The sequence below is a fragment of the Bufo gargarizans genome, chromosome 3, assembly GCF_014858855.1.
Source record: "Bufo gargarizans isolate SCDJY-AF-19 chromosome 3, ASM1485885v1, whole genome shotgun sequence".
Taxonomy (NCBI): Eukaryota; Metazoa; Chordata; class Amphibia; order Anura; family Bufonidae; genus Bufo; species Bufo gargarizans.
In genome coordinates, this window is record NC_058082.1 from 49,236,097 (window position 1) to 49,263,322 (window position 27,226).

The 27,226-nt window shown below is 44.2% G+C and overlaps 1 protein-coding gene across 1 annotated transcript in view; it reads right to left on the reverse strand.

Moving 5' to 3' along the window:
• The window catches only part of LHFPL6 (LHFPL tetraspan subfamily member 6), a 181,650-nt gene extending 154,804 nt beyond the window's left edge, over positions 1-26,846 (reverse strand). Inside the window, exons 1-2 of the mRNA XM_044286696.1 lie at positions 26,634-26,846; positions 14,952-15,502 (exon numbers count right to left, since the gene is read on the reverse strand). Coding sequence (XP_044142631.1) covers positions 14,952-15,336 — 385 coding nt within the window. The 5' untranslated portion in view covers positions 15,337-15,502; positions 26,634-26,846. The remainder of the gene's footprint in view (positions 1-14,951; positions 15,503-26,633) is intronic.
• Positions 26,847-27,226: the final 380 nt, after the last annotated feature.

Below are 27,226 nucleotides of genomic sequence, written 5' to 3' on the forward strand. Positions count from 1 at the left end.
TGTGCTGATGAATGGCAGGAAAAGTCTAAGGCATACTGGTACATCATAGACCATTTCCAGGGCGTGGGTGCCCACAGAGAGGGCTCCGAGTGCAGTCTCTGGCACCCGTGCTATAGGTTCGCCATCACTGACCTATACTAATCACAAAGCGCAGTATGACTTCCCGCAGGATCACGGCGCTGACCAGTCACTGGTATGTGGTCCGTGTTAGTCTACAGATTACATACATGTTGTTTGCACTAACACACAGTGAATTAAAGGGAACCAGGCAGCGTGAAAATGAATGCAATCTGCAGGCAGCAGGATATAGAGCAGGAGGAGCTGAGCAGATTGATATATAGTTTTATGGGAAAAGCTAATTTATTCATTTCTGTGCATAGGAGTCATGTGGGAGGTACCATCAGTGATTGACATTGAACGCTGCATGGCTAAGCATAGAGAATTAGCTGGCTGTCAGTAAGTAGGAGCGCCCACATGACTCCTATGCATAGAAATGAATAAATTAGCTTTTCCCATAAAACTATATATCAATCTGCTCAGCTCCTCCTGCTCTATATCCTGCTGCCTGCAGATTGTATTCATTTTCATGCTGCCTGGTTCCCTTTAATTTACTGTGTGTTAGTGCAAACAACATGTATGTAATCTGTAGACAAATACAGACCACATACCACTGACTAACACTATAGATCAATCTGCTCAGCTCCTCCTGCTCTACAACATGCTGCCTGCAGATTAAAATGCATTTTCATGGTGACAGGTTCCGCTTAACCACCTCAGCCCCCCTAGCTTAAACACCCTTAATGACCAGACCACTTTTTACAATTCTGCACTACACTACTTTCACCGTTTATTGCTCGGTCATACAACTTACCACCCAAATGAATTTTACCTCCTTTTCTTCTCACTAATAGAGCTTTCATCTGGTGGTATTTCATTGCTGCTGACATTTTTACTTTTTTTGTTATTAATCGAAATTTACCAAAGTTTTTGCAAAAAAATGACATTTTCACTTTCAGTTGTAAAATTTTTCAAAAAAAAATACATTTCTATATACATTTTGTCAAAATTTATTGTTCTACATGTCTTTGATAAAAAAAAATGTTTGGGTAAAAAAATAAAAATGGTTTGGGTAAAAGTTATAGCGTTTACAAACTATGGTACAAAAATGTGAATTTCCGCTTTTTGAAGCAGCTCTGACTTTCTGAGCACCTGTCATGTTTCCTGAGGTTGTACAATGCCCAGACAGTAGAAAAACCCCACAAATGACCCAATTTCGGAAAGTAGACACCCTAAGGTATTCACTGATGGGCATAGTGAGTTCGTAGAACTTTTTATTTTTTGTCACAAGTTAGCGGAAAATGATGATTTTTTTTTCTTACAAAGTCTCATATTCCACTAACTTGTGACACAAAATAAAATCTTACATGAACTCACTATGCCCATCACGAAATACCTTGGAGGTGTCTTCTTTCCAAAATGAGGTCACTTGTGGGGTAGTTATACTGCCCTGGCATTTTAGGGACCCTAATGCGTGAGAAGAAGTCTGTAAAAAATGCCCTGTAAAATCCTAAAAGTACTCATTGGAATTTGGGCCCCTTTGCCCACCTAGGCTGCAAAAAAGTGTCACACATGTGGTATCGCCGTACTCAGGAGAAGTTGGGCAATGTGTTTTGGGGTGTATTTTTACATATACCCATGCTGGGTGAGAGAAATATCTCTCTAAAAGTCAACTTTTCCCATTTTTTTATACAAAGTTGTCATTATAGAGATATTTCTCTCACCCAGCATGGGTATATGTAAAAAGACACCCCAAAACACATTGCCCAACTTCTCCTGAGTACAGCGATACCACATGTGTGACACTTTTTTGCAGCCTAGGTGCGCAAAGGGGCCCAAATTCCAATGAGTATCTTTTAGGAGGGAGGGCATTTGGATTCCAGACTTCTTCTCACGCTTTAGGGCCCCTAAAATGCCAGAGCAGTATAAATACCCCACATGTGACCCAATTTTGGAAAGAAGACACCCCAAGGTATTCCATGAGGGGCATGGCGAGTCCATAGACGTTTATTTATTTATTTATTTTGCACAAGTTAGCGGAAATTGTTTTTTTTTTGTCTTTTGTCACAAAGTCTCAGTTTCCGCTAACTTGTGACAAAAAATTTAATTTTACATGAACTCGCCATGCCCCTCACAAAATACCTTGGGGTGTCTTCTTTCCAAAATGGGGTCACATGTGGGGTATTTATACTGCCCTGGCATTTTAGGGACCCTAAAGCGTGAGAAGAAGTCTGGAATATAAATGTCTAAAAAAATTTAGGCATTTGGATTCTGTGAGGGGTATGGTGAGTTCATGTGAGATTTTATATTTTTGTCACAAGTTAGTGGAATATGAGACTTTGTAAGAAAAAAAAATATAAATAAAGAAATATTGTTCATATGTGCCTACATTGCTGAGAATAATGATGTTTTAATATATGCAAATGAGCCTCTAGGAGCAATGGGGGCGTTGTCATTACACCTAGAGGCTCAGGTCTCAGCAATGCTGCGCCCTCTGCACTTTCATTGTCAGGCCGAGCAGTGTAAACGTCATCACGCCTGGTCCTGTCAATCAAATTGGAGAGGACGGAGCAGTTGCAGAGAGAGCAGAGCCTCTAGGTGTAACGGCAACACCCCTGTTTCTCCTAGAGGCTCATATGCATAAATGACATTTTTTCGGCAATGCTCTGAGTAAAGGCAGAGGATCTGCTGCTTCTCCGACCAGATACCATTCATTTCAATGGGTCCACAAATAAAACGGAAGTTACTCCATGTGCATTCCATTTCCGTATGTCCGTTCCGCAAAAACAAAGAACATGTCCTATTATTGCCTGCATTATGGACAAGGATAGGACTGTTGTATTAGGGGGCAGCTGTTCCTTTCCGCAAAATACAGAATGCACACTGACATCATCAGTATTTTTTGCGGATCCGTTTTTTTGCGAACCGCAAAATACATACAGTCGTGTGCATGAGCCCTTAGTCATAGATCCTGAGCAATAGACTCAGCCAGGAACACAAGCTTGAAGGCACATTAGCAAGGGAATCATCAGAGGATGACTAGAAGTAGAAAACGCCTTTAACGAGCCTTACTCTGGTACGACATTATTACGGGTAACAGAAATCGCCTTGCATCACCACGACCTCTACAAAGATTCTTGGCCGGAGCCATTTTACCGTTATACAGTCAACAAAGTCCTGGGTGGCCTATAATATCCTTATAATATACAGCGAGGGAGACATTACCTCATATATAACCCGATGCGTTACTCAGAAGTGCTGCTTAAGGAGGTTGTTTAATCAATGAGATCTCCGGATAGCCGAAATAAATGTTTTACTGAAGCAGTTATCTTCCAGCAGTCGGGACTCCTGGAGTCTTACATTTTCTTGTCTCTTTCCTATGATTTTCTCCTACGTCTATGTGCTGTACATTGGATGAAACTGAATAAAGGCCAGAATATAAGAACCTGCCATAACTGAAGATTTGTCTTTGGATCTCAGCACAGAAGAACGCATGTCTTCAGACAACACTCATGAATATTTAATGCTTCCTGGGCCATTTTCGGGGCATTGGTTATAAACGGCAGCCATTCATCACTGTCTTGTTTCCAGTCTGTAGTGTGTAACACGTATCCACATTCCCTAATGTAAAGATCATCCATTATCTTCATACAATTATAAAGTCTGAACTTTTACCATCATCCTGGCTGGGGCGGACAGGAGAAATCTTTCTCGAAAAGCTGGATGGGAAACGTCTGTGGGAACTGTCCAGAATTAAAGGGGTTATGACTAATGTAAAAACTGATAATCAGCCATCATATAGCACATGACAATCTCTTTCTAATAAAGCTAGAACCAGCCCTATACCTCACATGGACCCAGAGATCTCCCCATTTATTGCTCTGCTAGATTTATATCAAGCTGACAGCTCAGGCGGTGTGTCCATTCCGCTGCAGCTCAGGCGGCGTGTCCATTCCGCTGCTGCTCAGGCGGCGTGTCCATTCCGCTTCAGCTAAGGCGGCGTGTCCATTCCGCTGCAGCTAAGGCGGCGTGTCCATTCCGCTGCAGCTAAGGCGGCGTGTCCATTCCGCCGCAGCTCAGGCGGCGTGTCCATTCCGCCACAGCTCAGGCGGCGTGTCCATTCCGCCGCAGCTCAGGCGGCGTGTCCATTCCGCAGCAGCTCAGGCGGCGTGTCCATTCCGCCGCAGCTCAGGCGGCGTGTCCATTCCGCCGCAGCTCAGGCGGCATGTCCATTCCGCCGCAGCTCAGGCGGCGTGTCCATTCCGCCGCAGCTCAGGCGGCGTGTCCATTCCGCCGCAGCTCAGGCGGCGTGTCCATTCCGCAGCAGCTCAGGCGGCGTGTCCATTCCGCCGCAGCTCAGGCGGCGTGTCCATTCCGCAGCAGCTCAGGCGGCGTGTCCATTCCGCCGCAGCTCAGGCGGCGTGTCCATTCCGCCGCAGCTCAGGCGGCGTGTCCATTCCGCCGCAGCTCAGGCGGCGTGTCCATTCCGCCGCAGCTCAGGCGGCGTGTCCATTCCGCCGCAGCTCAGGCGGCATGTCCATTCCGCCGCAGCTCAGGCGGCGTGTCCATTCCGCCGCAGCTCAGGCGGCGTGTCCATTCCGCCGCAGATCAGGCGGCGTGTCCATTCCGCCGCAGATCAGGCGGCGTGTCCATTCCGCCGCAGATCAGGCGGTGTGTCCATTCCGCTGCAGCTCAGGCAGTGTGTCCATTCTGCTGCAGCTCTGGGGACGTGTCTTTTCTGCTGGAGCTCTCTCCTTACCACAGCTCAGGAGGCAGTTAAAGGATGAAACTGAGCATGTGCGGCCATCTCAGTGAGCAGGACAAAGAAATAAGTAAAAAAACAAACAGCAGCTGGCGCAATACAGATACATTTTATTGAATAACTCAGTGGCTTTGCAAAAATTTTTATTACATGCAATTACAAAAGTATTCAGATATAGGTGCTCGTTTGAAAACTGTAGAATATTTTTCGTGGGACAACCCCTTTAAAATAAGCTGGGGGAGATTTATCAAAAGTGTGGAAAAATTGCTTAATTACCCATAGCAACCAATCAGATACCACCTTTCATTTTCCAAAAATGAAAGGTAGAATATGATTGGTTGCTATGGGCAACTAAGCCATTTTTCCCTTTAAGATTTTATAAAATCAGGAATGTTCATAAAGAACGTGTCCGTAGTAAATGTGGAAATGCACATACTACTAGCAATCTGCTGGTACAAGAAGAACGTGCATGTAATACCTTGCCCAAATCCCTGTCCTAATGTCTTCGCATCCCTAAGGGCTCTCATTTTTGTGTTCTTTTCAGACACTTCCGAGATCTTATCCTAACACTTGACCTTATCTGTTCTGTATGATACTACACTTAATGCACTCTCTTACTGAACGTCTATCCGGGTTAGCTTCGATAGTACAAGAGAATATGCTCTACACCTTTATCGTATAATCAGCATAAATCAGCTAAATAGAGAACAAAGGTCAGAATGTACTTTTAAAGGGGTCCTCCAGACTGATCAGCTCTCAATAGTTCACATTTCTGTGAAATTCGACTCCACATCAAGCTCCATATACAGTACACAACCCGCATCGATATCATATCCTAGTCCCATCCATGTTCCTCATGTCAGTGCTGACCAGTGGGCGCTGAAGAACTGAAGTGTTATCATCTGTACCTAAAGAAACATGTCGGCTTCTCTACAGATACTATTTTCTATCCCCTGAAGAACACATATCATACAGTACTGTGCTCTGTGATAACCCATGTCATGTAGGAAGTAATGGTTACCCCATCAAGTGATACTATAATGGGTAAAACTACTGCCACTGCAAAACAAAAAATTAAAGGTGTGACTGTAACAACACTTAAAGGGCATGTGTCATCAGAAAATGACCTATTGTTTAAATCTCGTTTTTATGTTTAACTTATTTTTAAAGAATTGTTGTAGTTATGTTTTATTTTCCATGTCAATATCTATATTTAAACGAAAACCATAAAATCCTTCAGTTTTCGTACTGGCGCCACTTCTTGGTCTGTACAGATAACTTTACTGCAGTCATCTGCTTATCTGTCATTCTAACCCTGCCTGTAATGATATCACCTCTGTGTACAGATAAGACAGGATCCACCATTCACAATAGGTGATTGTCAAAGCTTTTTTTATTCTTTCCTTGTACAATGACCTCTGCACAGGTCACAGAGCATGTCCAGAAAACTCTCCCATAGAAGTCCATGAGGTCTCCTCCTGACCATTGTGTCTATTAGTGATGAGCGGCAGGGGCAATATTCGAAGTTGCGATATTTTGCGAATATTTGGGTGAATATTCGTCATATATTCGTGAATTCGAGATTTTCTTGATTGCGAAAATCAGCAATGTAATATGCGTGTATTGCGCGCGCAATACAGGGGTGCGTCACTGTTATTACAAGCTGCTAGAAGTTTCCTGAGACTGGAGAACATGGTTGGCATGGCAGAACATTACAATAGCTTTATATGCAGATAGAGTGCTCCAATATATTCGCGATTGCGCAAATCAGCAATTAATGATGTGTATATTTTTGTGCAATACGTGTTGTGAACTTGTGACATCACAGCACTATGTCTGTAGCATGTATGTATGGACAGCAGAACCATCTACACTATATCAGGATATAACCTACACTGACTATCTTCCAGTAACTATCTGCATTATATATATAAGCAAACTGACTATCTAATGTAATGACACAGGAAAGCACGGAGCACTGCAATGTCACTGCTGTCTCTCTCAGAATCTGCAAATTACTGCATACAAGGGCTGCTGGGGAGGTTCTTATATAGTAAGGGGTAGGCAACTTTCCTATTGGTTGCTAGGGATGTTGCTAAGCGCAGACAAATACATTGCAGCCTTCTCATTGGCCCACAAGCAAGAAGCAGGGAGGGATCATGGGATCAGATGAAAAAAATCTAGAATATTTGAAATTACGAATATATATCTATATTCTAAATATTTGCGAATTTTAGAAGTGGGGATATTCGCGATTAAGATTTGCGATTCAAATAATCGCACCCAATACTAGGGTCTATGCCCATGGGTCTGCCGTAGCGCAATTTTCTTAATGCTGTGTAAATGCTGTTAAGAACGGCTCAGGTAAGATGGCCGCCCCCATAATCATGTTCAGAAAATAAAATAAAAAATCTGCAATCAGAAAATAAAAACATGATTATCCGGTTTTAACTGGCAGATAATATTTTTAGTGACACATTTCCTTTAAAGGGAATGTGCCACTTATAATTTTTCCGCCAGTTAAAACTAGGTAGTGACACATATTACATTTTTTTCAAATCTGTTTTTATTTTCTAGTTGTAGATTTTTTATTTTATTTCCTGAACAGGATTATGGGGGCGGCCATCTTTCCTGAGCTGTTCTTAACAGCATTTAGAGATATGCTTTACGGCAGCCACATGGGCCACAGACACAATGGAAAGGAGCTGACCGAACTGAATTCTATGGGAGACTTTTCTAGGCAAGCACTATGACCTGTGCGGAGGTCAGGAAGGAGTACATAAGCTTTGTCACTCACCTATAGCGAATGGTGGATCCTGTGATATCTATAAACATAGGTGATATTTGTCATTGTAATCCTGCCTCTAAGGCCTCGTGCACACGACAGTCGTTTTTCTCGGCCTCCGTTCCGTTTTTTTTTTGCGGATAGGATGGGGACCCATTCATTTCAATGGGTCAGCAAAAAAATGCTGATACTTCATTCCGTTTGTGTTCCGCGTCCGCTGTCCGTGTTTCCCTTTAGCAAAAAAAATTGTGCATGTCCTACTTTTTTCACATTTGCGGACAAGGATAGGCATTTATTACAAGGGATCTGTGGAAAAAAATGGATCCTCCAAAAAAAACGGATGCCCCATCAGTTTTTTTTAGCGGACGCACAATTTGCGGACGTGTGCATGAGGCCTAATGATGAGATGACTGCAGTAAAGTGATCTGTACTGACCAAGAAGTGCAGACTATTATTAGGCTTAGGGTCCATTCAGACGTCTGTAACTGTTTTGAGGTCCGCAAAACACGAATATCAGTTGTGTGCTTTCCGAATTTTGGGGACCGCACATGGCTGTCCCTATGATAGAAATGCCTATTCTTGTCCGCTATTGTAGGCAAAAATAGGATATGCTCTATCCTTTTGGTGAATGGGTCCGCAACCGTTCCGCAAAACTGCGTAACGGAGGCGGACCCAGAACTACGGACGTGAAAATGAACCTTTAATGTTCAGTGTGAAAACTGCAGGAGTTACCTGCTCCCAGTCGCCCCAGATGGGCAACGTGGCTCCCGGACATCCCTGCCTGTAAACTTCCTGCACAGACGGGGTCACATGCGCCGTTGCAGCCAATGACTGGCTTCAGCAGTGACGCGTGCACAAGCGGTACGTGACCCAGTGGTGATATACTGCTTGGGACACCTCACCGCTGAGATCAACTGGACAACCCCAGGTTCTAACTAATGTAATACAAGCTCATTATGATGCTGTTAGTTACGGTTATTAGATCCATAGTCAAGCCAGGATCGGCAGGCGCAATACATCAGCAAAAAATTGCCTGGAATACAGTTGTCTAAACTGTCCTTCCAAAATCAGCTAAAGTACCGTAAATGGATAAATCACTTCACGTCGGCAGCACCACATTCCACTTTACTGACTTCATTTCTCCATAATAAACCCACTGCTAAATATTAACAGGAAATAAAACTTTTGGACTCTGTAGAAGTAAGGGCTCATGCACACGGCCGTTGTTGTTTTGCGGTCTGTTTTTCACGGATCCGTTGTTCCGTATCTGAATTATTTTTTTTCTCTGATTTAACTCCTTTTCCATTCTGTTATTCCACAAAACATATCCGTATGCGATCCGTTTTTTGCAGATCGGAAACGGAAACAGTAACTTATTAATCACCAAACACATGAGCAATATGGACTGGGCACAGCATTTCTACAGTATGGATGCGCAAAATACGAGATGACATACGGATGTGTTCCGTGTGCGTTTCATATTTTTTGCGGACCCATTGACTTGAATGGGGCCTTAGACCGCGATTTGCGGACAATATAAGGACATGCACTACTTTTTTGCGGAACGGAAATACGGAAACGGAATGCACACGGAGTACCTTCCGTTGTTTTTGCTGACCTATTTAGGTGAATGGTTCCGCATATGGTCCACAAAAAAAAGGAACGGAAGCGGAAAGAAAATACAGTCGTGTGCATGAGCCCTTACTCTGCTGCTTTGTGTGGCAACCTATCTGCTGCTTAAAGCCTGATTCAGATGGGTGTATTTCCCATGCGTGTGTTTAACGGACTGCACACCTGCTTCACGTCACACGTCGGTTTTCCCCAAATGGACCACTGATCCACGCAGAGAACCTCGCAGCATGCACTATCCTTGTCAAGTGAATGGTGGCACAAGAAAACAATAACAAAAAAACACAATGCGACCAACCAAATAAAGTACAACAATGCCATAGTAATAGAAGATATTCTGGTGCTAATGCTACGCTTATTTTGTAAATTTGAGTATACATTTTGTACAAAATTATTTGGTCCCGTCTGCCAAACGTCAAGGTGATCTCTATAAAAACGGGAACCTAACACTAAATACATAAGTTATGCGCCATACTGGCCACCATAAAATTCAGGGAGTGCAGGTTCCACATGCATGCTGGGTCCACTCTGCATTTTACCATTTTTGGTGCCATAATGGCCTCCATTAAATCCATGGATGCAGGTACCAACATGCATGCCGAGCCAACTCCACACCTCTCCTGGTGCAGGGAGAGCAGGCTACAGCTTTAGGCCTCTTGCACACGACCGTGTGTATTTTGCGGTCCGCAGAAAATACGGATTACATCCTTGTGCATTCCGTATTTTGCGGAATGGAACAGCTGGCCCCTATTAGAACAGTCCTATCCTTGTCATGCGGACAATAATAGGACATGTTCTATTTTTTTTGCTAACGGAAATACGGACATACGAAAACGGAATGCACACGGAGTACCTTCTGGTTTTTTTTTGCGGAGCCATTGAAGTGAATGGTTCCCCCATACGGTTCAAAAAAAAATATGGAACAGACACGGAAAGAAAATACGTTTGTGTGCAAGAGGCCTTAGGCCCCTTGCAGACGAGCGTGTCCGGATTAGGTCCGGATGCGTTGCATCTGCGGAAGTTCGGGTTTGGGTTAGGTGTTCTGTAGATTTTATTATTTTCCCTTCTAACATGGTTATAATGGAAATTAATAGCATTCTGAATACAGAATGTTTAATAAAATGTGCCTTGAGGGGTTAAAAAAAAAAAAACGTAACTCACCTCATCCTCTTGTTCGCGCAGCTGGCATCCTCTTCTTGCTTCTTCTTTCAGGACCTGCAAAAGGACCTTTGATGATGTAATCGGTGACGTCAGCGCAGGTCCTGCTGAATGAAGCTAGAAGATTTTGCGGACGTGTGAATGGACCCTTAGGCCCCTTTCTTTTTTTTCTGTTTCCGTTCGGTTTTTTCGGATTCCATTTGCGGTCCGTATGCGTAACCATTCATTTCAATGTCTGTGAAGGTTCTCATTTATCCAGGTCATGGTATATATCTGTAAAGAATAATTCAAGGCAACTGGACGTACTGTAGATTTCTTGAAAACGTTTCACTCGTTCTTCCAACGAGCTTTCTCAATTCTGAGTGACTGTACAAAAATTCTGGGAATAAATATGTAACTGAATCCACATCTGGTAATTATACCCAGTATTGGGTCAAAGGTGTTGATTCCATTATCCTAATTGGAGTCAGTAGGTGATAAAGACTTCCCAGAAAAAGGTGTCAAGACAGCATTGTATGTGGCAGACAATAGATGTCTAACCCCCCCACCTCTATTCAAGCTTGGCTTCTCCATTTTTACGTAGATGGCCTCCTTCACGCCTCGTTTGTACCAATCGGCCTCCTTATCCAAAACACGTACTTGACTGTCTTCAAAGGTGTGACCTGTTCCTTTTAGATGTAAGTACACGGCTGAATCTTGACCAGAGGTTTTGGCTCTTCTATGCTGAGCCATACGCTGATGTAGTTGTTGTTTTGTTTCGCCGATATACAGTTCTGCGCATTCCTCATTGCACTGGACTGCGTACACGATGTTGTCCATCTTGTGTTTAGGCATTGGGTCTTTGGGGTGAACCAGTTGTTCACCCCAAAGCTGTCTTGACACCTTTTTCTGGGAAGTCTTTATCACCTACTGACTCCAATTAGGATAATGGAATCAACACCTTTGACCCAATACTGGGTATAATTACCAGATGTGGATTCAGTTACATATTTATTCCCAGAATTTTTGTACAGTCACTCAGAATTGAGAAAGCTCGTTGGAAGAACGAGTGAAACGTTTTCAAGAAATCTACAGTACGTCCAGTTGCCTTGAATTATTCTTTAAAGATACATTCATTTCAATGGTTCCGCAAAAAAAAAAAAAAACTGAATGTACTCCGTATGCATTCCGTATTTCTGTTCCGCTGAAAGATAGAACTTGTCCTATACCATGTAGATTCTAAGCCCTCACGTGCAGGGTCCTCTCTCCTTCTGTACCAGTTTGTAACTCATCTTGTTTATGATTAGTGCAATTGTCTGTATTATGTATGTGCACCCCTTATCATATGTACAGCGCTATGGAATGAATGGCGCTTTAATAATAAATAATAATAATAATAATAATTATTGCCTGCAAATAACGATCCGTGTCTCCATTCAAGTCAATGGGCCCACAAAAAAACCGAAATGCATCCGTATGTCTTCCGTATCGTTTCGTTTTTGCGGAACCATCTATTGAAAATTTGATGCCCAGCCCAATTTTTTTTATGTAAGTACTGTTTAAACAGTATTGTCTGCTTCCGCTTCCGTTTCCGATCCGCAAAAAACAGATCACAAACGGAAAGCAAACGAAACGGAAACACTACTGAAACAAAAAACTGGAAAAACTGATCCGTTTAAAGCGGACCGCAAAACCATACAGTCGTGTTCAAGAGGCCTTATACTTACACTAATTAAAATCAGCCTATGGGGCAGACAGGCTGGTCAGGGGTGCAAGACCAAGAAGAGTCAGCCACTCCTCCAGTACAAACTGCAAAGAAAAAAAGGGGTCAGTCAGCACATCCCAAAGCGCAGGTGCACGCTGCCATGGCTAGAAACACAAAGAAAAAAATACAATGCACTCCCTGAATTTTATGGTGGCTGTTATAGCACATAACAGGTAGTATTTAGTGTTAGGTTCCCGTCTTACAGAGATCGCCTTGACGTTTGGCAGACGGGCAAAATAATTTTGTACAAAATGTATTTGCCAAAAATCTCAAATTTACTAAATAAGTGTAGCATTAGCACCAGAATACTTTTTTGTACTTTATTCAGTTTGCAGAGTGCTGTTTTCTTTGTGTTTCTAGCCATGGCAGCGTGCACCTGCGCATTGGGATGTGCTGACTGACCCCCTTTTTTACTTTACGAGAAAACAGACACACACGAACGCCATACAGAAGTCCACATGTAAATCAGAATGGCCATCTGGATCAGACCTAAGTCTTCACGTACACGACTACATTTTTCTCTGTGTGCTAGCCACATTTTTTGGATCCGTTTTCCATTCCCCAAATGATAAAGCAGGTCCTATTCTTGTCTGTATTGTGGAAGAGAACAGCCACTTCTATTGATAGGAGTGAGAAAAATACACAATGCAGATGGATATGTTTTTTGCAGACTGAAAATACGACATGGCTGTGTGCATGATGCCTTATGCCGACCTTCTTTACTATTACCTTCTAAGGCTAAATCTATACATAGAAAGACACAGAAACAACTAGGGCGCCATTGCTAAAACTTTGGATTGAATTGTCCCCCAAAAATGCCCAAAATAATAAATTATAAACCTGGTGTAACTTGAAACTTCTAGGACCAATGCAAAATCGGTAACTTCTAGGACCAAGGCAAAATCGGTAACTTCTAGATATTCAAAATTAATGTGATCTATCCTTACGGCAGGCAAACTGATTTGTATTAGTTGTATGTGAACTGCATGAACCCACGTACTTGTCTAAACCTATAGCTCAGCACAGGATGGAATGCTAAGTACAGTTGGGGTATAGCTGATGACGGCACATCTGATATACATATATACTGTATATACTGCTACGCTCAGCAATGAAACAAACCATCCGCAACTCTGCATGAGAACTGGTCGCTTCAGACCAGCTGGTGGCCCATTCATGGGAAAAGCAGTAGAGCAGAAGAGACCTCACACATGGTAAATCTGTGTACCAAGCCTCTAGCAAATAACCTTCACCCCAACATCCTCAAGAGGATAAACTACAGAGGTCCTGATACCACTCCTCTTCTTCAGGAGAACAAAGTAAAAAGTAAATCTCAGAGTAAACATAGAAGCAATGCAACTCCACAAGATCCGACCGTCTGTTCCCATGAAGGAGCTAATCCCCACGCTGCTACAAAGGTTCACTGATTTTACTGAACTACTGTACAGAGGGGAAGGGGGCGACCGGCCATTGCTACGTAGTGCTCAAGGGGACCATGCACTGAGGGAGCAGAAGACCTCTTAGTCAGTTACAATACTCCTTAAAGGGGTTGTCTCACTTCAGTAAACGGCAATTATCATGTAGACAAAGTGAATATAAGGCAGTTGCTAATGTATTGTGATTGTCCATATTGCTTCCTTTGCTGGCTTGATTAATCTTTCCATCATATCATACACTGCTCGTTTCCAGGGGTTACGACCACCTTTGCAGTGCAGATACGAGGTGGCCTGAATAGGAGCTGCTGCGCATGTGTGCCTATGTGCGCTCACACAGTCCCAGTCAACTTTTTTTTCTATAGTGTGCAAGCACGACCACTGCTGCCGGATTTCAGGCGGGTCATAACCATGGAAACAAGCAGTATATAATGTGATGGAAAAATGAATCCAGCCAGCAAAGGAGGCAATATGGAGAATCACAGTGCTTTGTATTAACTTTCTCTACATGATAAATTCCATTTGCTGAAGTGAGACAACCCACTTAAGTACAGGGCCTACACAATCATATTAAAAATGCAACCAAATACAATTTATTAGCCCAAATTATCTGTATCATTACTATACTGTTTACAAAGTATGGATGAAATAATACACATGTCCATCAAGTTCATCCAAGGGATGGGAGAGGTAATGGATGAAGGCAAGGGCTGTGGGTTAATGTTGCTGCCCCTTATTGATGCAGGAGAAAGTAAAAACTCTGTAAGACATGAGACAATCTGTCTTAAAAAGGAAAAATCTCTCTCCTGACGCCAAGAGGCTATTGGACTGGATCAACAATCAGACAAGGATTCTACATATTTCCATAATAGCTAATGTTAATTTGTTCTAAGCCTCTTTTGAAGCCATCACCTATTCCTGCTGTGTCCAGCTCCCGAGGTGGTGGCAGGGGGGTGGGGGGGATGTCCATGAATTTTGATAGTAGAGGGCCCAGCTCCCTCCCAGTCTGCCCTTGGTCCACCACCAGACTGTGAAAGCAACATCTGCTTTTCAAAAGGCAGGAGGAATATGTAGAAGCTGATGAGGCTCATCTCCTATATTCGTATATATTTGACCACCAAACATGTTTCCTTATATGCCTTGGACGCTCAATGAATACCCAATGCTACAACTCTGCACACAATAGGATTAGGTATTAAGAGTTGAATTATAACAACCTTCTAAACTTGAGCACATCTGAGTCAGTCCATGACAAATGAAGACTATCAAAAGTGGAAATTGACAATATGGAGAAAATTGTGAATAAGAAACAGATGCATATGTTTATGAAAGACCCAAGTCGCAATTATCCAAGCATAAGTCAAGAATCACCATCTAACTCACCTCCCAGAAACTGTATCCCACCAGCCACTCTTCCAACAGTCCTGGAGATAAGCTCTGAGACACAGCATCCCATGATAGTGGTCAATGCCACCAGAAGAAGAAGACCACATCCAAGTCCAGTAACCACTGTACAGATTCGCCACTCAGGGCTTGGAATGGCTTGGAAGGAGGCATAGCGTCCGCACTGTTCCACCATGACCGTGGTCTGCAGGCTCTCATCTCGCACAGGGTAAGAACATCTCCGGAAAGTACCAAATGACACCGGCTTATCCAACTGAGAGCCCAAAAGCCAATATGGCATGAAAAAGCCCACGCAAGACGCTCCAGCACACAAGAAGGACAGCAGTGCCCAGATCACCCCGGTACATGTCAAACTCGATGCCATGATGCCCAGCCAAGAAGATAAACCTCATCAAAGGTTAAAAGGGAGCTGAAAACAAGTAAGGTTATCCCAGAGAAAATAACGTGTTGAGCAATTCCCACACAGAAGGTAATCCTGTACGGTTCAATTTCCAGAGGCTGAAGTCAATACTTTTTCCGCTAAGGGATTCCTGAGGAAGGAGCAAAACAAACATAATTATTAGTAGGAAAGCAAATAAAACCAGACGCAGTCGATAAGAAAAAATTCTTTTCGTGTCAAGTCATGTTTATCTATGATAATAAAGAAGTGCATTATGTTAATGGTTCATTCCATGCCATATTAAAAAACACAATTATCGGGTTCAGTTTTCTCATTATATTGAATTTATCAGCTCTGTGTTGAAGAGGGGAAAGAACGACTGAACTCCCCGTTCAATCAGTGAATTTAATTTAGTGACACAAACGAGTGGCCGTCTTGGGATACTCGGCAGGGGCACAATGCCGGACCAGCATCCCCGAAAGAATGCAGAGACCTTTAAAAGACTCTTTGTTAGAAAGGGTTCATCCGTACCACAAATAACCAAAAGGCAAAAAGTGGGCAAAAAACATAAGAAGCCGATTCTTTCTGTGCAGCCAAGGATTAGAGAATAGTGCTCGGTAATCATTTTACTGGAAATAGCTGATTTATTAACCGGTCTGATCCCATTCAGAACACAAGCGTCCTATTGAGCCCTCCTGAAATCATTCTATAACCATTAATGAACTGACGTTCCTAAATCATCAGGGTTAATAGAAATGTATTTCATCCATTCATTGTGCCAGATCAAAGATCTTAAAAAGGTTTTCTGATCCCTAAAAAAGAATTTTTAAGTTGCTCTAAATGTAAAAAATATACTTACGTTTTAAAGGAAATGTAGAAAATACTCAAAAAGGCAATTTCCCAGCAATCTCCTCTCCTTTGATCCTATCCCTTTTACAATGAAAACTCTAAGAAATATCTAAAGAATTATTTTATGTGTCCCCAAAAAACATTTTCTCCCTCCTTCTCCTCCTCACCAACCTGTGTCTGGCTGTAGAAGGAGCCCTCCCACATCCCACTATCTACCCCTCCCCCGGGCTAAGGCCCACCTCATCCACCTCCTGAAAATGAATAAAACGTGAATCGATTTTGTTTGTTTCAGGAACTACAGAAGATTTTTGTACATTAATTTTGGAGAATTCTTTTTTCATCTCCTGTTTACTTGCATCATTCATTTCTAGGTTTAGTGTTCTATTAAAAGGAGTCTGCCAGAAGTTTTGACCATGCTAAACTGATGACAGCCCTAGGCAGGGGCTGGGGAGAGCAGTACAATTATACAGTTTGTGGAGCTTTTCTCATTAGTAGTGTGAATATGAAGCTTTATTCTGCTAGGTTCTGCCCCTGTAAGTGCGCTGGAAGTGGAGCTTCACTGTGAAGTGCTCTCTGCATTGAGTTGCTCCACAGCTCCTGCCCTCTGCTATGAGTGACAGCTGGAGTGATCCCCTGGTTGGACGCTACAGCTGTCACTCAGAGCAGAGGGGTGGGGCTGTGAAGCAGCTCAATGTATACAGCACTTTACAGTGAAACTCTGTTTCCAGTGAACTACCATGAGCAGGACCTAGCAGAATAAAACTTCATATTCACACTACTAATGAGAAAACATCCACAAACAGTATGGGGGTCATTTACTAATTTAAAATACGCTAAATTAGGCGTATTTCAGGCGCAGATGGCGGCGCAACGCCAAATCTAAAATTGTGAGCATGGTGCGGGCGGGGAAGGGGACAGGACGGCAGACCCGTCTCATTCATAATTTTCTACACCTGGTTTAGGCATCGAAAATGGTCTAAATGTAAGACAGCTCGAAAGCAGTCTTACATTTAGAACTGGCGCTGGATGCGCCAAAGTCAGAGAGAGGCCTGCGCCTCTTCATAACTTTGGCGGGTCTTCCGCCAGCTTAGGGCTTTATTAAGACCGGCATCGAAAACAATGGTCCTAATAAATCTGCCCCTATGTTTGTACTGCTCTCCTCCTCCCCTTCCCAGTGCTATCAGTAGTTTAGCATGGTCAAAACTGCTGGCAGATACCAATTAATGGAATCACACTACTTTTGATGAGAAAAGCTCCACAAAAAGGTGGCCCTGATCTCTATGGCTCCTAACAAGTGCTGTCAGCAGTTAAGCATAGTCAAAACTACTGACAGAGTCCCTTTAAAGTTGGTGCCACTTTCATGCTGTCATTCCCCAGGGTCCACGGTTGCTGCCTTTTATCAATGACACGTTGTCCAGCACCACAGAATGTCGGCAGTCAGTGGTGACATGTCAGCTACACGGACGTGTTGCCTCAGGTGACAAAAAATACACGGAAAGAGGGCACTTAGACTATATAGTGGAAACTATAACATGTTAAACAGATTCATCACAATGGACACATTGGCGGGTGTCGAGGATTAAAGGGGTTGGCCAGCAGTAATATATGGCTCACAGTGGGCTATGCACGAAAAATAAGCCGTTCTCAAACTTCCCGCTCCTCCACTGCTGCCGTTCTGATGCTCTCCACTCCCTGGTCCCAGCTCGACATGCGGGATCTTCCTCACTGGCTGAGGAGACATCTCCAGGCACTTCCTCAATGTCAAGCTAATTCCTAAGTGCAGAGCAGCAGGGACCAAATAAGCACCGAAACAGCAGTGTTGGGGATCAGTAGGGGTGAAAAAAGAAGTGGGTCAGTCAGGGGAAGACAGGAGTGTCTCCCTGATTACTGCTCAATGAACAAAATCACTCCACCACTGAAGATACCACCACCCTGGGTCTCAGTGTCTTGATGGGAAATAAGCTACACGCCTGACCGTTGCCACACAATAAACTCAGCTGGTTACTGACTCTAGCTACTGCCCCGTGTCCCCTGATGAATCCTGGGGCAAATCTTTTTGAAGAAACGCGTCGGGACACTAAAGTATTCCTCCTACTTTAACCATTTCAGTGGATAGTTCCGTGGTGGGGTTACGCTTTCTGATATATATGGTTGGTTTTGCTCCTCTGGACGACTTCTCTTTCCTGATGCATTAGGGCCTAATAGGGTTACGTGCATAGGTTAAGAGTTCCTGTCTGGGCCACCCCTTGCGGGGCATTTTGGACCCCGTCCTGAGGATCTATGCTATAGGGTGAATCAGGCCAAGCAGGGATTTATTAGGGCTAGTCACTGTCATTTGACACTACTGTGCCTAACCTGCTATCATTGGCCTCTGTCACACCATACCATTTATTAACTACTGGTTTCTATCTATGTACCAGTCTGTTTATGTACTAGTCTTACTTGTTGTCTGTCTGTAGGGGCCGTTTTTACTCCTATGATTTAATAAAAGCATTATTTTAATAGTTACTGCCCCCTTAGTTTATTGATCAGTAGGGGTGATTAGGGCTTCTTTTTTTTTATTATTGAAAGGAGTTGTCCCTTTTAAGTATAATGTAATATTCTACGGTTTTTAAACCAGCTCCTGGATCCGAATACTTTTGTAATTGCACGTAATTAAAAATTCATTATAGCCACTGACTTATTCACTGAAATCTATCTGTATAGCGCCACCTGCTGTTTGCTCTTGTTATAATTTCTCTGTCCTGCTCACTGAGATGGACACACATGCTCAGTTCCATCCTTCAACTGGCAGCAGCTGAGAAAGGATGCCCCCCCCCCCCCCCCCCAAGCTGCCTTTGTACAGGTACTGTGCTGGTTCTAGCTTTGTTAGATTATGTATGATTTTCATTTTTTACATTAATCATGGGATACCTCAGTTAACCCATTGTAAGCCACATAAAAAAAAAAAAAAAATACTGCTGGACAACCCCTTTAAGAATCCATCAAGAAACCACAAATCCTCAAAGAACGCGTTCAAGCAGAGATTTTACAGAAGATCAGTCGCATAGCTGCAGGCGACATGTTCTAGAGAAGGAGCAGCCGGCTGAACAATGCATCATTTTGTAGGAGAAGTAGGGATTTGGGGGGTACTTAGAGGCAGAGCTTGTTCAGAGCTCATTTGTAGAAGTATACATTGTGATTGACACTGCTCAGAGATCTGATAGAACATTCTATACTGTCCCTGATCTGAATGGACCTTTGCTTATTAGAGGGTCGTTACTGAGTAAGAAATGGGCAGGCAGTCCTCCCAAAAACTCAGAAGAAGCCTCGCACCTTTCTTCGGCCTCCACGAACCTCATCACAACTTGCCAACAATTCCAACAAAAATTTTCAGCATCAAAAAGCCTTAGCAGTGTGTGCACCGTGTCCTTCTAATGTACAAATACAGACGTGCCGGGGCTCCCCTCCGGCCGCGGCCCCCTGTATACCTTCTCAGGAACTGAAGTTTACATAGATAAGTGAGACTGTAAAGAAAGCTCCTCGTCATACAAATAAGATGCATGTGGTTCTGCGTGACTCCTTCACTGCCGTCTTCGGGATTTCAATAAAGACTATTGTCTATAGACCGGACGCCCCACGGCAATTTCATTTTACAATTTACATTATTTCCAACTTGGGACGGCGTAAACGTAGACTAGACGGTCTAAAACTGTGCCAGATGTATCACAGGGGCCGATGGAGGATAAATCTGCAGTCTAAGGCTATAGTCACACAATATGTAAAAAAAAGGACGTAAAAAATGCGTAAACTGTCATTTTTTCATGGGCGTTTTGCATTCGTTTTTAACGACTGTTAAAGGGGTTTTCCGGTTATACAGAGTTATCCCTTATCCAAAAGATAGAGGAAAACTATTAGATCGGTGGTAGTCCCCACCGATCAGGAGAAATGGGGGCACAGTCCCCTGTGGAGCCCCCTCAAAATAGCACCCGGCTATCTCCCACAGTAATGAATGGAGTGGCAGTGCGCATGTCTGACTGGACACTCCATAGGGCACGGGCCCTCGTTCTCCTGAACAGTGGGGGGCCCTGCAGTAGGGCTCCCTCTGATCTGCTATCCTCTATCCTGTGGATAACTTTTTAATAACTGGAATACCCCTTACAAATGGGCGCTAAAAATGGGTAAATATCATTGGCAGTGCCCTCAGAATATATTATGCCCCCCACAGTGCCCTCAGTATATGTAATGCCCCTTTGTAGTGCCCTCAGTATATGCAATGCCCCTTTGTAGTGCCCTCAGTATAAATAATACCCACCATATTGCCCCTAGTATCTATAATGGCTCCCCTGTAGTGTCCCCAGTGTCTATAATGCTCCCCATAGTGCCCTCTGTATATAACATGCCCCCCATCATGACCCTATATGTAAATTGCCCCCATATTATATACCAACACCACATCTCACCACCAAACTTTAAAAAAATAAAATACGTTTCCACAGGTAATCCCGGGAACACTCGCTGCACACTGGAGGCAGCAGGACCTGATCGTGAGATCCATCCCTAATCCACTTGTCACTGGACCCTGGAAATCCAGACCATTCACGCAAGGGCGCATAAAAATGTGTGAGACAAATTAAAGGGGTTCTCTGGGAATTTCATGTTGATGGCTGATCCTCAGAAAATTATCCTAGAATGCCTCATTCTGATAAAGGACACCTCTACAAGTCTCAGCGCCTGCCACAGTCAGTCATTCTGGGCATCCGATTTTGCCATCCATGTGCCACTACTGCACAGCATAAAAATTTGGAGAAATGTCCCACCAGGAGGATCGATCCTGACCACGAAATTCACATCCGAGGAATGATAATAAAATGTACAAAGTGATGAGATCATGACTTTCAGTGATCATAAGGTGCAAAGAGGGAAAGAGAACCGTCTCGCTAGCGCCACCTTCTGGAAGGGGCTCCCTATGAGTCAAAGTCTGACTTTTATGAATATTTGGCTATTTTCCTGATTTTTATTTATGTTACTCGCTTATATGGCATTTTTTTTATCACAGATTGAACATTTTCCTGTTCAGGGGAAACTATAGTAGAATGTGGTCAAAGACACAGGGAATCACAGTAATACCATCATTCTAAAATATAACTTTTATGTTTCAGTATAAAATGTCAATACACCCTCTTGATTATAACTAAATACAAATAAGAAAAGAAAACCAAAATCTAGGGTCAGATAGATGTTTGCAATTTGGTTAGTAGGTATTAATGGGGCCTATTGGGAAGTGTGTCCCTAAATCTGGCCCTAGTGTACCGGCACTACCTAGATACGGAATAGCCGCCCCGATAGGGGCGATCCCGTTTCTCGTACCTCCTGGTGTCCCTGGTTTAACCCTATCACGGGATGGAAACCTGTGAGGGGGACCCTGAAGGAGTACCTGGGCTAATGTACAAAAAATAAAAAATAGAAATTATGTGATAGAATACCCAGACTTCATGACAAAAAACACCCTAATAATATAAAATGTGAGGTGAACTAAATTGTTAGAAAAGTCAATTGTCCAATACAGTCCCATGGGGCATTGCCACTAAGCCCCCATACATAGCAGGTCTCCGGTACAGTACGTCATCACCAATTCACAGGATAGCGCATAACTATCAGATCCTGACGCTTGGGTATTTAGTATACTGGGCAGACTAGATGGGCCAAATGGTTCTTATCTGCCGACACATTCTATGTTTCTATCACTTGTATATACTGTATAGTACTGTATGTGATCACCTGTATATACGGTATAGTACTGTATGTGATCACCTGTATATCCTATATGTGATCACCTGTATATACTATATATATGGTATAGTACTGTATGTGATTACCTGTATATACTGTATATATGGTATAGTACTGTATGTGATGACCTGTATATACTGTGTATATGGTATAGTACTGTATGTGATCACCTGTATATACTGTGTATATGGTATAGTATTGTATGTGATGACCTGTATATACTGTATATATGGTATAGTACTGTATGTGATCACCTGTATATACTGTGTATATGGTATAGTATTGTATGTGATCACCTGTATATACTGTATATATGGTATAGTACTGTATGTGATCACCTGTATATACTGTGTATATGGTATAGTACTGTATGTGATGACCTGTATATACTGTATATATGGTATAGTACTGTATGTGATGACCTGTATATACTGTGTATACGGTATAGTACTGTATGTGATGACCTGTATATACTGTGTATACGGTATAGTACTGTATGTGATCACCTGTATATACTGTGTATACGGTATAGTACTGTATGTGATCACCTGTATATACTGTGTATATGGTATAGTATTGTATGTGATGACCTGTATATACTGTGTATACGGTATAGTACTGTATGTGATCACCTGTATATACGGTATAGTACTGTATGTGATCACCTGTATATACTGTGTATACAGTATAGTACTGTATGTGATCACCTGTATATACGGTATAGTACTGTATGTAATCACCTGTATATACTGTGTATACAGTATAGTACTGTATGTGATCACCTGTATATACTGTATATATGGTATAGTACTGTATGTGATCACCTGTATATACTGTGTATATGGTATAGTATGTGATGACCTGTATATACTGTGTATACGGTATAGTACTGTATGTGATCACCTGTATATACTGTGTATACGGTATAGTACTGTATGTGATGACCTGTATATACTGTGTATACGGTATAGTACTGTATGTGATCACCTGTATATACTGTGTATACGGTATAGTATTGTATGTGATGACCTGTATATACTGTGTATACGGTATAGTACTGTATGTGATCACCTGTATATACTGTGTATACGGTATAGTATTGTATGTGATGACCTGTATATACTGTGTATACGGTATAGTACTGTATGTGATCAGTGGCGTCTCTAGCTTTTAAATTTTGGGGGGGCACACTGGGGGCCAGGACAAAAGTAGGGGGGGCAGCTATAACAACGATACATTTACACAAGTACACTTAGAAATGCTGCGATACTTTACCCAATACCTAAAACCGCAACAGGGAAGAAAAGTCCAGCCATCATTAAGTAAGTCCCCCCCAATGTGCCATTATTAAGTAAGCCCCCCCCATCATGTGCCATTATTAGGTAAGTCCCCCCCCCCCCCCCCCCCAAGTATCACTATTGTAAAAAAAAAAAAAAAAAATTATACTTACCTCAGTGTTAGCGATGCGATGCAGGCCTCTTCTGGCCTGTGTCCCACGCTGTATGGCTCAGGCGGCGCGATGACGTCATCGCGCGCCTGCGCCGGCCTCTGATAGGCTGCCGGTCTAGTGCCTGCAGCCTATCAGAGCAAGGGGAAGGGACACGCCTCTCCCTCCCCTGCACCGCCGCTTAGTGATGGGAAGTTCGGATCTTTTAGGTGAATCGGTTCATTTGAATCAGCTCATTCAAATGAACCAATTCATGAATCGGATCTTCGGTTCACTTGGTGAGTCAGACTGCTGAGCTGACTCGCAAGTGAACCGAAGACTCTAGGTGCCGGTGCGCATGCGCAGATGCTTGATACATTCGATTCACTCACTACTTGCTGCGCTGCTGACTCAGTGCAGTCGGCTCGTCTTCTTCAGCTCTCTCTGAACTCTGATTACTAGTATTGAGTGATTTATTATAGTAAAGGGAAGCTGAGGCTGACGCCGGACAGGAGGAGTCAGGAGTCAGACAGGAGTCAGAAGCTGTCACTGTGGTGTGCAATGTTACCCACAGTGACAACAGTCTGACACTGACAGTACAATCCATAAAGGTGATGTGAACCCACCCTTAGGCCCCTTTCACACTTGCGTTGTCCGGATCCGGCATAGAGTTCCGTCGTCGGGGCTCTATGCCGGAAGAATCCTGATCAGTTTTATCCTAATGCATTCCGAATGGATAGAAATCCGTTCAGGATGCATCAGGATGTCTTCAGTTCCGGAACGGAACGTTTTTTGGCAGGAGAAAATACTGCAGCATGCAGTACTTTTTGCTCCGGCCAAAAATCCTGAAGACTTGCCGCAAGGCCGGATCCGGAATTAATGCCCATTGAAAGGCATTGATCCGGATCCGGCCTTAAGCTAAACGTCGTTTCGGCGCATTGCCGGATACGACGTTTAGCTTTTTCTCAATGGTTACCATGGATGCCGGGACGCTAAAGTCCTGGCAGCCATGGTAAAGTGTAGTGGGGAGCAGCATACTTACCGTCCGTGCGGCTCCCGGGGCGCTCCAGAGTGACGTCAGGGCGCCCCAGGCGCATGGATGACGTGATCGCATGTACACATCATCCATGCGCATGGGGCGCTCTGATGTCATTCTGGAGCGCCCCGGGAGCCGCACGGACTGTAAGTATACCGCTCCCCCGCTCCTCACTACTACTATGGCAACCGGGACTTTAATAGCGTCCTGGCTGCCATAGTAACACTGAACGCATTTTGAAGACGGATCCGTCTTCAAATGCTTTCAGTACACTTGCGTTTTTCCGGATCCGGCGTGTACCTCCGGCAAGTGGAGTACACGCCGGATCCGGACAATGCAAGTGTGAAAGGGCCCTTAGTTATATAGCTACTGAATGAGATGCCTTTAACATATATATCTCCTGAGAAGCCAATTTGATTCTAAAGGGTTAATTTAATTCAACCTGTAATCTAAACTCTTGTGTCATCTGTCACTTCTCCTGTCCCTTAATCTTATCACTGCTGCAACAAAAGCAGCCTCAGTGTAAGGCTACTTTCACACTAGCGTTCTGCTGTCCGCTCGTGAGCTCCGTTTGAAGGAGCTCACGAGCGGACCCGAACGCTTCCGTCCAGCCCTGATGCAGTCTCAATGGAGCGGATCCGCTCAGACTGCATCAGTCTGGCGGCGTTCAGCCTCCGCTCCGCTCGCCTCTGCACGGCCAGGCGGACAGCTGAACGCTGCTTGCAGCTTTCAGCTGTCTGCCTGGCCGTGCGGAGGCGAGCGGATCCGTTCAGACTTACAATGTAAGTCAATGGGAACGGATCCGCTTGAAGATGACACCATATGGCTCAATCTTCAAGCGGATCCGTCCCCCATTGACTTTACATTGAAAGTCTGAACGGATCTGCTCAGGCTACTTTCAGACTTAGAAATTTTTCTAAGTTATTAATGCAGACGGATCCGTACTGAACGGAGCCTCCGTCTGCATTATATGATCGGATCCGTTCAGAACGGATCCGATCAAGCGCAAGTGTGAAAGTAGCCTTACCTGTTCTACCCTCTGACTCACTGCTCTTTTAACTCAATGAATCGAATGAGTCACAAACTAAGTCGGATCTTTAGATTCTTTTAACTTGTGACTCATTCGATTCCTTTCTATTAGACTCCCCTGCACTTACTTGTGTGACTCAGACGACACGATTCAGAGAGCTGCTGGTGTGCTGTGCTTGCCTTGCCCCCTCAGCTCTGGTCGGTGATTGGTTGGTGGGCGGGGAGGGGTGGGGCTGGCAGAAGCAGCCTCCACTCTGAGATCACATTATGCTCCTCCCCGTCCCTCCCTCAGGCTTCGGCTCCCTGCGTCCCTGCTGCCAGCAGCGTGAGGTGAGAGAGAGACTGTGACTGAGCTGAGCTGAACTCGGATCAGTCAAGTGAATGCTGCTGGCAGCAGGGGGGGGGGCGCATTTTAGTTGGGGGGGCACATGGGGGGGCCCAGCATGATGTTGGGGGGGCCGTGGCCCCCTCTGGCCCCCCCCTGGCGACGCCACTGTATGTGATCACCTGTATATACGGTGTAGTACTGTAAGTGATCACCTGTCTATACTGTATATTTGGTATAGTACCTGCACCGCACTTGCTCTCTGGTATCAGCCCCCCACACTTGCGCAGGTTCCAGCTGCTTCTGCACAGGATCAGTCAGTGGGGACACAAGCTCAGCATCACTGAGAAATCCCAGGAAGCGGCAGTAACCCCTTCAGCGCTGGAGGATGTTCCTGCATACTGCATGTACTGGTATGACAGGGGGGCGCCCCCCACACATGATCCAAGGCTGGGGTACATATCTTCTCTATAGATCAGGGTCCAGGGTCTGGGGGCACAGGGCATGTAGCAGGGGCTGTACTGCCAGATCACTTCACTATACATCCAATTATAAGTCTAACCCCCCCCCCCCCCCCCCCCCCATCCATTAAATTGAGGGGCCACAGATACAAATATAAGGGGGCGGGGGGGGGGGGCAATGACTTTGCATGGAGGACAACACTGAAAAGTATTAGAGAAAGTCTGAGCAGAGAGTGAGGTCCACTAGATGAGCCTCATTTACTCATCCTGGATAATCCCTTTAAGTGCACTGCACCGGGGACCTCCAGATGTAGTCACAGAGGCTCGGGGCTCAGGTTCTAGGACAAGTCCAGGCAGTAAACTTCAGACCCTCCGAGAACTTACCCCAGAGATGCTGCATCTCCCCCTCCTCCTCCCGGCGCTGGAGACCCACAGTATCCCGTCTGCTCAGCAGCGTACAGCGCCGAGCTCACCGCCAGCCCGTGTAAGATGTAAGCCGGGGCCGGTCACTCCGCCGCTCTCCCCGCGGTCCGCACACTCAGCCCGGACACAGGAAATCTCAGTCCTACATTCCCAGAGCCGCGGAGACGGGAGGGGGCGGGGCTGACGGTGTCACACTCACAGGGGAAGCGTCAATCACCCGAGACCCCGCCCCCTCCCCGCCCACCAGAGGCTGAGGAGAGAGAGAGAGAGATGCTGAGCGCCGCTCCTGGTACTGTAAGTGATGGAAGGTATTATATACTGTGTATACGGTATAGTACTGTATGTGATCACCTGTGTATACTGTATATACTGTATAGTACTGTAAGTGATGGAAGGTATTATATACTGTGTATACGGTATAGTACTGTATGTGGTCACCTGTGTATACTGTATAGTACTGTATGTGATCACCTGTATATACTGTGTATACAGTATAGTACTGTATGTGATGGAAGGTAATATATATTGTGTATATGGTGTAGTACTGTATGTGG